Here is a 13,921-nt window from a genome sequence, read left to right as displayed (position 1 = left end):
AGTGGGGCTCACAGTAAGCGCTCAATAAATATGACTGATTGATTGATTAAGCGCTTACTATGTGCAAAGCACTGTTCTAAGCGCTGGGGGGATACAAGGTGATCAGGTTGTCCCACGTGGGGCTAACAGTAAGTGCTCAATAAATAGGATTGATTAAGCGCTTACTATGTGCAAAGCACTGTTCTAAGCGCTGGGGGGATACAAGGTGATCAGGTTGTCCCAGGTGGGGCTCACAGTAAGCGCTCAATAAATTCGATTGATTGATTGATTAAGCACTTACTATGTGCAAAGCACTGTTCTAAGCGCTGGTCCCAACCTTCCTCTGCCCCCCGAGGCTTGGCCCCAGGAGTCCTGCAGCCCCCTCCCCATCTCAGTGAGAAGCCAAGAGACTTTGAGCTTCAGGCGGGCATCCCCGCCTGCTAATCAGCTCCCAAGGGGTGGGCAAAGATGATCAATCAATCAATCAATCAATCGTATTTAGTGAGCGCTTACTGTGTGCAGAGCACTGTACTAAGCGCTTGGGAAGTACAAGCCGGCAACATGTAGAGACGGTCCCTACCCAACAGTGGGGGCAAACCCCCGTTGGCACTTGGGAGGCCCTGCTTGGTGCCAACGCCGCACTCGGCGTTGGACGTAGAAACAAAACCATCAGACCAGACCCGACCCCTGTCCCTCAAGGGGGTCCCAGTCTAAGAGGGAAGGAGAGCAGGGGTCTCCTCCCCATTTTACAGAGGAGGAAACGGAGGCCCAGAGAGGTCGAATGACTTGGCCGGGGGTAGAGCCGGGGCTAGAATCGGTCAGTCAGAAGCAGTGTGGCTCAGTGGAAAGAGCCCGGGCTTTGGAGTCGGAGGTCGTGGGTTCAAATCCCGGCTCCGCCAATTGTCAGCTGTGTGACTTTGGGCAAGTCACTTCACTTCTCCGGGCCTCAGTTACCTCATCTGCAAAATGGGGATTAGGACTGCGAGCCCCCCGTGGGACAACCTGATCACCTTGTAACCTCCCCAGTGCTTAGAACAGGGCTTTTTTTTAATGTTGGTATTTGTTAAGCACTTACTATGTGCAAGGCACTGTTCTAAGCGCTGGGGGGACACAAGGAGATGAGGTTGTCCCGTTGTGGGGCTCACAGTCTTAATCCCCATTTTACAGATGAGGGAATAGTAAGTGCTTAATAAATGCCGTTATTATTATTATTCTCTGGGCCTCAGTTACCTCATCTGGAAAATGGGGATTAAGACTGTGAGACCCCCCCGTGGGACAACCTGACAACCTTGTAATCTCCCCAGCGCTTTAGAATAGTGCTTTGCACATAGTCTGCCATCATTATTATTATTATTGAGCACTTACTGTGTTCAGAGCACTGTACTAAGCACTTAGGAGAGGACAACCCAACAATAAACAGACATTCCCTGCCCACAAATGAGCTTATAGCTTAGATGGGGAGACTGACATTAACGTAAATCTCCTGAATCCCAGCTCCGAGCTCTGTCTGCTACACCGCGCTCCAGCCGCGGAGTTAGAAAGTCATGGGTTCTAATCCCGCCTCCGCCACATGTCTCCCGTGTGGCCTTGGGCAAACCATTTCGCTTCTCTGTGCCTCCGTTACCTCATCTGTAAAACCGAGACGAAGACCGTGAGCCCCAGGCGAGGCAGAGACGGTGTCCGATCCGATTTGCCTGTAGCCACCCCCAGCGCTTAGTACAGCACTGGGAACATACTGAGCACTTCACGATTACGATTATCGTTTATTTGCTTCCACCTCCACCGCCTCAGCCGGACAGGCCTGCAGACAGACCGAGGGATAGAGGGGGGGCTGGGTCCCGCCCTCCCCCCCAGCACGCAGGATCCTGGGATGGAGCAGCCGTCCTCCGGGAGACTGGTTGGCATGGCAACAAGCAAGTGATGACAAGTCCAGGGCCTCACCTCCAGGGAGAAATACAAGAACATCAACGGCAACGAGGTCTCTCCCTCCAGACTTCTCCTGGAAACATTATCTAATCTTGACTTCCCTGACACCATCCTCTCCTGGTTCTCCTCTTATCTCTCGGGACGCTCAGTCTCTTTCGCAGGCTTCTCCTCTCGGCCTCCCACCCGCTATCCGTGGGGGTCCCTCAAGGGTCAGTTTTCCGTCCCCTTCCATCCTCCATCTCCACCAACTCCCTCGGGGAACTCAATCCCTCTCACGGCTTCAACTCCCCTCTCTACGCCGACGGTTCCCAAATTTGCACCTCCGGCCCTCTCCACCCCCCATCTTACCTCCTTCCCTTCCACACGGCACCTGTATATATGTATATGTTTGTACATATTTATTACTCTATTTATTTACTTTACTTGTACATATCTATTCTATTTATTTTATTTCGTTAGTATGTTTGGTTTTGTTCTGTCTCCCCCTTTTAGACTGTGAGCCCACTGTTGGGTAGGGACTGTCTCTATATGTTGCCAACTTGTACTTCCCAAGCTCTTAGTACAGTGCTCTGCATACAGGGGGAGACGGACAACAAAACAAAATATAGTAACAAAATAAAATAAATAGAATAGTAAATATGCCTGGACCCACGACCTCTGACTCCAAATCAATCAATCAATTGTATTTATTGAGCGCTTTCTGTGTGCAGAGCACTGTACTAAGCGCTTGGGAAGTCCAAGTTGGCAACATCTAGAGACGGTCCCTACCCAACAGTGGGCTCACAGTCTAGAAGGGGGCTCTTCCCACTGAGCCATGCCGCTTCCCCGGCCTTATAAAAATCCAGCCCCCCCCACCGCCTCAAACACCTAGACACACAGACACACGAGAACCGCCTCAGTTAACGTCCGTCTTTATTTGTAAAAATCCAGATATAAAATGTATTCTTTCAGTCTTTCCGTTATTTTCTCTTTTTTACAAAAACAAAAAGGCACGTAAAAACCTTTCCTTGATCATTCCCTTGGATTGTTGCCAGGCAGCTTCCCCCCCCCCCCCATCCCTCCCCCCCTCCCGCCCCCTTTCATGCTTCATTCTGGGCCCCCACCCCCACCCCGCCAGCCCCCACATGCTCAACAGTCCCTCCCCACTGCCCCTGGGATTCTGCGTTCGGAAGGACACAAAGGGGGGTGGTCAGCGGTGGTAGTTGTGGATGATGCAGGGAATGGGAACTTGCTTCGCGGTGGGCGGCGTGGAGCCTCTAGTAATACGTCTCCTTCTCCACCCAGCCTGCAAGGACAGAGACGGGGGTGACCATCCGAGTGGGGGGACGCGGAGGGGACCCTCGAGGGGCCAGGGGAGCGGGGCAGAGCTCACCTCCGGGACTGCGTCGGATGATCAGCTTCCGGACTTCGTCGTACACGAAGATGAGGAGGGAGTACGGGAAGGCACAGAACCACCACGTCGGCCTGCCCGGGGGGGACGGTGCGAAAGAGTGAAGAGCAGAGACCCAGGACAAACCGGGGCCCGGCTCGCCCGCTCGTTCGGCCTGACCCGGGAGGTGCCCACGGGCACCAGAGTCCCCATCACCCCCCGTCCCCTTGGCCTGACGGTTGGAGGAGAGAGGGCTGAAGAGCAATAACGGCAGGAACAGCAGCCGATGACTCCAGGAGTCCCCTCCCTCGGTCTCTCAGCAAGCCCTACCCACTGGACGCCCCGCGCTGACGGCTCCAGGCCCCAGTCTGCCCCGGGGCCCAGCCGCTGCAGCCCGGACTTACTTGAGAGGGTACATTCTCAGAGCCACGCCCATGCCGGGGCAGTAAGACAGGAAGGCGGCCAGGGCTGTCTCCTCAAAGAGCCCGAAAATCAGGATCTTGTTCCTAAGGGAGGTTGGGGTCGAGAGGAGAAACAATGTTAACAGAAAAGGAGAGAGAGAATGATAGGGTTGATGGGAGGGAGATGGAAGGAGAGACAGGGTTGATGGGAGAGACAAAAAAGGGGAAACAGGGTTGATGGGAAAGAGACAGAAGGAGAGACAGGGTTGATGGGAGAGAGACAGAAGAGACAGGGTAGATGGGAGATAGAAGGAGAGACAGGGATGACGGGAAAGAGAAGGAGAGACAGGGTAGATGGGAGACAGAACGAGAGACAGGGATGACGGGAGAGAAACAGGAAAGACAGGGTAGATGGGAGACAGAAGGAGGGACAGGGATGACGGGAAACGGAGAGAGGGCAGATGGGAGACAGAAGGAGAGAGGGATGACGGGAAAGACAGGGTAGATGGGAGACAGACGGAGAGACAGAAGGAGAGACAGGGATGACGCGAAAGACAGGGTAGATGGGAGACAGACAGAGAGACAGAGATGACGGGAAAGACAGGGTAGATGGGAGACAGGAGAGACAGGGATGACGGGAAAGACAGGGTAGATGGGAGACAGAAGGAGAGACAGGGATGATGCGAAAGAGACAAAAGTGGAGAGACAAGGTTGATGGGAGAGAGACAGGAGAGACAGGGTAGATGGGAGACAGAAGGAGAGACAGGGATGACGGGAGACAGAAGGAGGGACAGGGATGACGGGAGATAGAAGGAGAGACAGGGTAGATGGGAGACAAAAGGAGAGACAGGGATGACGGGAGACAGAAGGAGAGACAGGGATGACGGGAGACAGAAGGAGAGACAGGGATGATGGGAGACAGAAGGAGAAACAGGGTAGATGGGAGACAGGAGAGACAGGGATGACGGGAAAGAGAAGGAGAGACAGGGCAGATGGGAGACAGAAGGAGAGACAGGGATGACGGGAAAGACGAAAGAGGAGACGAAAGTTGATGGGAGAGAGACAGGAGGAGAGACAGGATTGACGGGAGAGAGACAGAAGAGAGACACAGTTGACAGAGCACTTGGTCCTCAGCTTCCTGTATCCTCGTTAACAATTCGGCAGTTCGGAAATGTGCAGAATGGTTATCCGGGAGTGGGAGTTGGCAAGCGTCAGTCCCGGTGGGCTCCTGAACACCCCCCCCCCGCCCCCCGCCAACCAGCCGGCACCTACTTCATCCCCTGCTGGAAGACGGAATTTCTGCGGGTTTTGCAGATGACCAAATCCGCCCACTGGACCACCACGATGCTGACGAAGAAGGCCGTGTGGCAGGTGAACTCCACGATCTTCCGCTGCTCGTACGTCTGCCGGGAGGGACGGGGGAGGATCAGGGCCGGGCCGGGGTCCGCCCGCCTCTCCCCCCGCCCCCCGGGCCGCCCCCGCCCCGGGGACGCACCCACTGCTGGCCGTAGCTGTCCTCCACGTCGTTGACCCAGCGGTCGTCCCAGTCCACGCGGATGCCCAGCAGCCCCGAGGGGAGAAAGCCGTTCTCCGCCAGGATCACGAAATAGGTGAAGAAGCCCCCCAGGGCCTGGATCATACCTGGAGAGGAAGGGGGGACCGGGGGAAACGGCGGTTGGCGGGGCCCGCCGCCGCCCGGGGTCGGGGCTGGCCGGCCCCCCGGCCCGGCCGAACCACCCGGGGGCCGCTCACCGATCTGCCCGTAGGCCATGCTGATCAACCGCTCGTTGACTAGCTTGTCCGTCTTGGGGTTCCTGGGCTGCCTCTTCATGATGTCGCTCTCGGCCTGCTCGTAAGCCAGGGAGATGGCGGGGACCTGGCCGGGGGAGAGGCAGAGGCTGAGGAGATGGGTGGGACCACCCCCACCCCCGGGACAGCCCTGTCCACCCTCCCTCAGGGATGGCCGGCGGCTCCAAGAAGAGCCCGGTCGCGGGGGGTGACCCAAAACTCAGGAAAAAGCAGGAAATTCCCTCAGCGGGCCTCCCCACCACCCCCGGCGCCAACCCAGGGGCCGCCAGACTGACCATGTCGGTACCCAGGTCGATGCAGAGGATCGTGACGGTGCCCAGCGGCAGGGGGATGTTGGCGATGATGAAGATCAGGAAAGGGGTGATCTCGGGAATGTTACTGGTCAGGGTGTAAGCGATGGATTTCTTCAAATTATCGAAGATCAGGCGACCTGGGGCCAGAAAGGAAGGAAGGATCCTTCTGGAATCCGGGGAATTGACCTAACTCTCCGAGACAGGAGAGGCTGAGCGCCACAGAGGAGCAGTATGGCCCAGTGGAAACAGCCCGGGGCTTGGGGGTCAGGGCTTCGGATCCCAGCTGGGCCCACGGGCAAGTCACTTACCCTTCTCTGGGTCTCAGTTTCCTCATTTGGACAACTGGGATCTGAGGCTGTTAGAGTGGGAACCCCTTGTGGGACGGGGTCCGATCTGATTCTTTTATGAGCATCCCTCATCTCCCCCTCCACAGCCAAGGGAATGATAACGATGACGGTATTTGTTTAGCGCTTAGCAGGTGCCAAGCCCTGTTCTAAGCGCTGGGGGTGATACAAGTTTATCAGGTTGTCCCAAGTGGGGCTCACAGCCTTCATCCCCATTTTCCAGATAATAATAATAATAATAATGATGGTATTTGTTAAGCGCTTAGTAGGTGCCAAGCCCTGTTCTAAGCGCTGGGGGTGATACAAGTTAATTAGGTTGTCCCAAGTGGGGCTCACAGTCTTCACCCCCATTTTCCAGATAATAATAATCATAATAATAATCATAATAATAATAATAATGGTATTTGTTAAGCGCTTAGTAGGTGCCAAGCCCTGTTCTAAGCGCTGGGGGTGATACAAGTTTATCAGATTGTCCCAAGTGGGGCTCACGGTCTTCATCCCCATCTTCTAGATAATAATAATAATAATAATGACGGTATTTGTTAAGCACATAGTAGGTGCCAAGCCCTGTTCTAAGCGCTGGGGGAGATACAAGTTTATCAGGTTGTCCCAAGTGGGGCTCACAGTCTTCACCCCCATTTTCCAGATAATAATAATAATAATGACGGTATTTGTTAAGCGCTTAGTAGGTGCCAAGCCCTGTTCTAAGCGCTGGGGGTGATACAAGTTTATCAGGTTGTCCCAATTGGGGCTCACAGTCTTCATCCCCATTTTCCAGATAATAATAATAATAATAATAATAATGACGGCATTTGTTAAGTGCTTAGTAGGTGCCAAGCCTGGTTCTAAGTGCTGGGGGAGATACAAGTTTATCAGGTTGTCCCAAGTGGGGCTCACAGTCTTCATTCCCATTTTCCAGATAATAATAATAATAATAATAATGACAGTATTTGTTACGTGCTTAGTAGGTGCCAAGCCCTGTTCTAAGCGCTGAGGGTGATACAAGTTTATCAGGTAGTCCCAAGTGGGGCTCACAGTCTTCACCCCCATTTTCCAGATAATAATAATAATAATAATAATAATAATAATAATAATAATGACAGTATTTGTTAAGCGCTTAGTAGGTGCCAAGCCCTGTTCTAAGCGCTGGTGGAGATACAGGTTTATCAGATTGTCCCAAGTGGGGCTCACAGTCTTCATCCCCATTTTCCAGATAATAATAATAATGACGGTATTTGTTAAGCGCTTAGTAGGTGCCAAGCCCTGTTCTAAGCGCTGGGGAGATACAAGTTTATCAGGTTGTCCCAATTGGGGCTCACAGTCTTCATCCCCATTTTCCAGATAATAATAATAATAATAATAATGACGGTATTTGTTAAGTGCTTAGTAGGTGCCAAGCCCAGTTCTAAGCGCTGGGGGAGATACAAGTTTATCAGGTTGTCCCAAGTGGGGCTCATGGTCTCTTCATCCCCATTTTCCAGATGAGGGAACTGAGGCCCAGAGAAACGCAGTGACTTGCCCGAAGTCACACAGCTGACAAGCGGCGGGGCCGGGATTCAAAGCCACGACCTCCGACTCCCAAGGCCGGGCTCCCTCTTAGAAGGTGGGTGGGCGCGGGCGCCGCTCACCTTCCTCGACGCCGGTCACGATGGAGGCGAAGTTGTCGTCCAGAAGGATCATGTCGGCCGCCTGCTTGGACACATCTGAGCCGGAGATGCCCATGGCCACCCCGATGTCCGCCTTCTTCAGAGCCGGAGAGTCGTTCACCCCATCACCGGTCACGGCCACGATGGCTCCCTGCCAAAAGAACAGTGGGTCGGCGTGGGGGTCCCGCCCGGCCCCCTCCCCCCGACTTGGGTGCTTAGTGCAGTGCTTTTGCGAACAGTAGGCGCTCAATAAATTCATTCATTCAATCGTATTTATTGAGCGCTTACTGAATGCCGCTTACTAAATACCACTGAACGGATGAATATGCTCAAGTCAAGTCGAGCCCCCGTCCCACTCCTTCTCGAGGGCGTGAGACCCTCACTGTGGGCAGGGAATGCGTCTGTTTATTGTACTGTACTCTCCCAAGTGCTTAGTCCAGTGCTTTGCACACAGTAAGGGCTCGATGATGATGATGATGGTGGTATTTGTGAAGCGCTTACTATGTGCAAAGCACTGTTCTAAGCGCTGAGCGGGTTACAAGGTGATCAGGTTTGTCCCACGGGGGGCTCACAGTTTTAATCCCCCTTTTACAGATGAGGTAACTGGGGCACAGAGAAGTGAAGTGACTTGCCCGAAGTCCCACAGCCGCCATTTGGCAGGGCGGGGATTTGAACCCATGACCTCTGACTCCAAAGCCCGGGCTCTTTCATCATCATCATCAATTGTATTTACTGAGCGCTTACTATGTGCAGAGCACTGTACTAAGCGCTTGGGAAGTACAAATTGGCAACATATAGAGACAGTCCCTACCCAACAGTGGGCTCACAGTCTAAAAGGGGCTCTTTCCACTGAGCCACACTGCTTCTTGAATAAAATACCACCGACAGGATGACTGCGTGTGATTCTCACCCGGCTCCGAGCACGGAACTGGGCGTTGGGGGGACTGGACAGCCGGGTCACCTGGGCGACTCATGGCACCCCAGTTTCCTCCTCTGTAAAGTGGGTAGAATAGCCCTGCTCGCCCTTTAAAGCCGTCCAGCCCCTCGCCCCCTACGTCACCTAGCTGCTCTCCGACTCCAACCCAGCCTGCCCACTTGGCTCTTCTAATCAATCAATCATATTTATTGAGCGCTTACTGTGTGCAGAGCACTGGACTAAGCGCTTGGGAAGTCCAAGTTGGCAACATATAGAGACGGCCCCTACTCAACAGTGGGCTCACAGTCTCGAATCCATAACTCCGGGCGGTTGAGCGGAAACCCGGGGTTTGCCCCCCACCTGTCTCTGGCAGCCCTCCACGATGATCAGCTTCTGCTGCGGGGACGTCCGGGCAAAGACGATCTCCGTGTGGTATTTGAGGATGTCGTCCAGCTGCTCGGGCGTCATATCCTTCAGGTCGGTGCCGTGCACCACGCACGCCTTGGCGTCTCTGGGGGTCAGAGGGCAAAGGTCACCACCGGGCTCCTGGGAGCCGAGCACCGGGGAGGAGAGTCCGAGAGGTTGGAAAGGAAGATTCCCGCCCTCGGGAGCCAACTGCGGGAGGGAGGAGCGCTTTAATAATAATAACAATAATAATAATAATAATAATGATGGTATTGGTTAAGCGCTTACTATGTGCAAAGCACTGCTCTAAGCACTGGGGGGGGTACTTCTCTGCTGTACGGTGTCAGCTGTGTGACTTTGGGCAAGTCACTTCACTTCTCTGGGCCTCAGTTCCCTCATCTGTCAAATGGGGATGAAGACCGGGAGCCCCCCATGGGACAAACTGATCTTTGCACACAGTAAGCGCTTAATAAATGCCATCATTATTATTATTATTATCACCTTGTAACCTAACCAGTGCTTAGAATGGTGCTTTGCACATAGTAAGCACTTAATAAATGCCATCATTATTATTATTACCTTTTAACCTCCCCAGTGCTTAGAACGGTGCTTTGCACATAGTAAGCACTTAATAAATGCCATCATTATTATTGTTATTATTACTGAACGGCGGGGAGAGTCCAAATCCATCTCTGCCCTCCAGGAGCTTACAGTCCGCTATATGCAGTGCACTGGGAAGAGTCGTGCAAACAATGCCACCGACGGATGGAGGGGCCGACCCACCTGGGGTTGACCTGGCTGACGGGGATGTTGAGGCGGGCGGCGATGTCCTCCACCGTCTCGTTGCCCTCGGAGATGATGCCCACGCCCTTGGCGATGGCCTTGGCTGTGATGGGGTGGTCACCGGTCACCATGATCACCTGCCATGGAGAGCAGATACCCACTGGTTAACCACGGGGGGACAGGCGGGTTGGGCCCGAGATTGAGAGTTGTGAAGGCAAAACGCTCCCGGCGATCGGACGCACCTGAGACCCACCCCAACCAATCAATCAATCGTACTTATTGAGCGCTTACTGTGTGCACAGCACTATACTAAGCGCTTGGGAAGTCCAAGTTGGCAACATAGAGAGACAGTCCCTACCCAACAGTGGGCTCACAGTCTAGAAGGGGGAACAAAACAAAACACATTAACAAAATAAAATAAACAGAATAGCTATGTACAAGTAAAATAGAGTAATAAATACGTACAAACATATATACATATATACAGTATATATCCCCAGTGTGGGTCATCCAACACCCTAGTTAATATCATCATCATCAATCGTATTTATTGAGCACTTGGGAAGTACAAATTGGCAACATAATAATGTTAATAATATAATTAATAATAATAATAATAATAATGATGGCATTTATTAAGCGCTATGTGCAGCGCTGGGGAGGTTACAAGGTGATCAGGTTGTCCCACTGGGGGCTCACAGTCTTCATCCCCATTTGACAGACGAGGTCACTGAGGCGCAGAAGTGACTTGCCTAAAGTCACCCAGCTGACGGAGCCAGGATTTGAACCCACGACCTCTGACTCCAAAGCCCGGGCTCTCGCCACTGAGCCACGCTGCTAGTTCTCCCCCACTGACCCAGCGCAGACCACTGGCCACCCCCGCCGCTCCCCGGATCCTTTAGACTGTGAGCCCACTGTTGGGTCGGGACCGTCTCCATATGTTGCCAACTTGTACTTCCCAAGCGCTTAGTCCAGTGCTCTGCACACTGTAAGCGCTCAATAAATACGATGGATTGATTGATTGATTGATTCCCTGCCCCAGGGTGAGCCGGCAGGGCTCCCGGCCCGCACCTTGATGCCGGCACTCCGGCATTTCCCGACGGCGTCGGGCACGGCGGCCCGGGGCGGGTCGATCATGGAGATGAGCCCCACGAAGCACAGGTTGTCCACTGGGAAGTTCACCTCGTCCGTGTCGAACTGGAAACCTTCGGGAAACTGGTCATCGGGCAGGAAGAGGTGGCAGAAACCTGAGGGGACACACGAGGCAGGGAAGCTCAGCCCCCAGCCTCCAAATGTTGCCAACTTGGACTTCCCAAGCGCTTAGTCCAGTGCTCTGCACACAGTAAGCGCTCAATAAATACGACTGAATGACTGAATGAATGAATGAATGAAAGAAAGAAAGAAGCAGCGTGGCTCAGTGGAAAGAGCCCGGGCTTGGGAGTCAGAGGTCGTGGGTTCTAATCCCGCCTCCGCCCACTGTCAGCTGGGTGACTTTGGGCAAGTCACTTCACTTCCCTGAGCCTCGGTTCACTCGTCCGTAAAATGGGGATGAAGACTGCAAGCCCCACATGGGACAACCTGATCACCTTGTATCCTCCCCAGCGCTTAGAACAGTGCTTTGAACATAGTAAGGGCTTAATTATTATTATAATTATTATTATAATATATGCCATCAGGTACCGTCATTATTATTATTATTATGGTGATAATTTTGGCATGTGTTAAGCGCTTACTATGTGTATCAAGCGCTGTTCTAAGTGCTGGGGTAGAGATGATTTCATCAGGTTGGACACAATCCCTGTCCCCCATGGGGCTCACAGTCTTCATCCCCGTTTTCCAGATGAGGGAACTGAGGCACAGAGAATAATAATGATGGCATTTATTAAGCGCTTACTGTGTGCAAAGCACTGTTCTAAGCGCTGGGGAGTTTACAAGGTGATCAGGTTGGCCCCCCGTGGGGCTCACAGTCTTCATCCCCATTTTCCAGATGAGGGAACTGAGGCCCAGAGAATAATAATGATGGCATTTATTAAGCGCTTACTGTGTGCAAAGCACTGTTCTAAGCGCTGGGGAGGGTACAAGGTGACCAGGTTGTCCCACAGGGGGGGCTCAGTCTTCATCCCCGTTTTCCAGATGAGGGAACTGAAGCACAGAGAATAATAATGATGGCATTTATTAAGCGCTTACTATGTGCAAAGCACTGTTCTAAGCACTGGGGAGGGTCCAAGGTGATCAGGTTGTCCCCCCGTGGGGCTCACAGTCTTTATCCCCATTTTCCAGATGAGGGAACTGAGGCCCAGAGAATAATAATGATGGCATTTATTAAGCGCTTACTATGTGCAAAGCACTGTTCTAAGCACTGGGGAGGGTCCAAGGTGATCAGGTTGTCCCCCCGTGGGGCTCACAGTCTTCACCCCCGTTTTCCAGATGAGATCACTGAGGCCCAGAAAAGTGACCAGAAAATAATAATAATGATGAGAATAATTAGGGTGCTTTTCAAGCACTTACCATGTGCCAGCACTGTTCTAAGCAAGCGCTTAATAAAAGTGACTTTGCCCAAAGTCGCACAGCCGGCGATTGGTGGAGCCGGGATTGGAACCCACGACCTCCGACTCCAAAGCCCGGGCTCTTTCTAGTGAGTGGGCAGCCTCTCCTCAGCGTGGCTCAGTGGAAAGAGCCCGGGCTCTGGAGTCGGAGGTCGTGGGTTCAAATCCCCGCTCCGCCAATCGTCAGCTGTGGGACTTTGGGCCAGTCACTTCACTTCTCTGGGCCTCAGTGTAAAATGGGGATTAAGACTGGAAGCCCCCAGTGGGACAACTTGATCACCTTGGAACCTCCCCAGCGCTTAGAACAGTGCTTTGCACATAGTAAGCGCTTAATAAATGCCATCATTATTATTATTTCCACTGACTGGGCCTCAGTGACTTCATCTAGAAAATGGGGATTAAGACCGTGGGACAACCCGATCACCTTGGAACTTCCCCAGCGCTTAGAACGGTGCTTTGCACATAGTAAGCGCTTAATAAATGCCATCATTATTATTGTTATTATTTCCACTGACTGGGCCTCAGTGACCTCATCTGGAAAATGGGGATTAAGACCGTGGGACAACCCGATCACCTTGGAACCTCCCCAGCGCTTAGAACGGTGCTTTGCACATAGTAAGCGCTTAATAAATGCCATCATTATTATTGTTATTATTTCCACTGACTGGGCCTCAGTGACCTCATCTGGAAAATGGGGATTAAGACCGTGGGACAACCCGATCACCTTGGAACCTCCCCAGCGCTTAGAATGGTGCTTTGCACATAGTAAGCGCTTAATAAATGCCATCATTATTATTGCTATTATTTCCACTGACTGGGCCTCAGTGACCTCATCTGGAAAACGGGGATTAAGACCGTGGGACAACCCGATCACCTTGGAACCTCCCCAGCGCTTAGAATGGTGCTTTGCACATAGTAAGCGCTTAATAAATGCCATCATTATTATTGCTATTATTTCCACTGACTGGGCCTCAGTGACCTCATCTGGAAAATGGGGATTAAGACTGTGGGACAACCCGATCACCTTGGAACCTCCCCAGCGCTTAGAACAGTGCTTTGCACATAGTATGCGCTTAATAAATGCCATCATTATTATTGCTATTATTTCCACTGACTGGGCCTCAGTGACCTCATCTGGAAAATGGGGATTAAGACTGTGGGACAACCCGATCACCTTGGAACCTCCCCAGCGCTTAGAACGGTGCTTTGCACATAGTAAGCGCTTAATAAATGCCATTATTATTATTCCTATCCTTAGCTCTTTTGTCTGCATTCTACAAGCGAGGAGGCCCAGAGAAGTTGTGACTTTGCCCAAGGTCACACGGCAGGAAAGTGGCCTTCGGTGCTTTGCGCATAGTAAGCGCTTAATAAATGCCATCATTATTATTGCTCTTATTTCCACTGGCTGGGCCTCAGTGACCTCATCTGGAAAATGGGGATTAAGACCGCGGGACAACCCGATCACCTTGGAGCCTCCCCAGCGCTCCGATCGGTGCTTTGCGCG

General features: G+C 52.5%; 1 protein-coding gene across 1 annotated transcript in view; it reads right to left on the bottom strand.

Moving 5' to 3' along the window:
• Positions 1–2,996: 2,996 nt before the first annotated feature.
• Positions 2,997–13,921, bottom strand: part of ATP1A1 (ATPase Na+/K+ transporting subunit alpha 1) — a 51,219-nt gene continuing 40,294 nt past the window's right edge. Inside the window, exons 13-23 of the mRNA XM_038757673.1 lie at positions 10,943–11,118; positions 9,872–10,008; positions 9,044–9,194; positions 7,750–7,918; positions 5,760–5,914; positions 5,428–5,551; positions 5,171–5,316; positions 4,948–5,078; positions 3,679–3,780; positions 3,278–3,369; positions 2,997–3,190 (exon numbers count right to left, since the gene is read on the bottom strand). Coding sequence (XP_038613601.1) covers positions 3,162–3,190; positions 3,278–3,369; positions 3,679–3,780; positions 4,948–5,078; positions 5,171–5,316; positions 5,428–5,551; positions 5,760–5,914; positions 7,750–7,918; positions 9,044–9,194; positions 9,872–10,008; positions 10,943–11,118 — 1,412 coding nt within the window. The 3' untranslated portion in view covers positions 2,997–3,161. The remainder of the gene's footprint in view (positions 3,191–3,277; positions 3,370–3,678; positions 3,781–4,947; positions 5,079–5,170; positions 5,317–5,427; positions 5,552–5,759; positions 5,915–7,749; positions 7,919–9,043; positions 9,195–9,871; positions 10,009–10,942; positions 11,119–13,921) is intronic.

The sequence above is a fragment of the Tachyglossus aculeatus genome, chromosome 16, assembly GCF_015852505.1.
Source record: "Tachyglossus aculeatus isolate mTacAcu1 chromosome 16, mTacAcu1.pri, whole genome shotgun sequence".
NCBI lineage: Eukaryota > Metazoa > Chordata > Mammalia > Monotremata > Tachyglossidae > Tachyglossus > Tachyglossus aculeatus.
The sequence above is the reverse complement of the archived record's forward strand: the minus strand, read 5'-3'. Positions and strand labels throughout refer to the sequence as shown.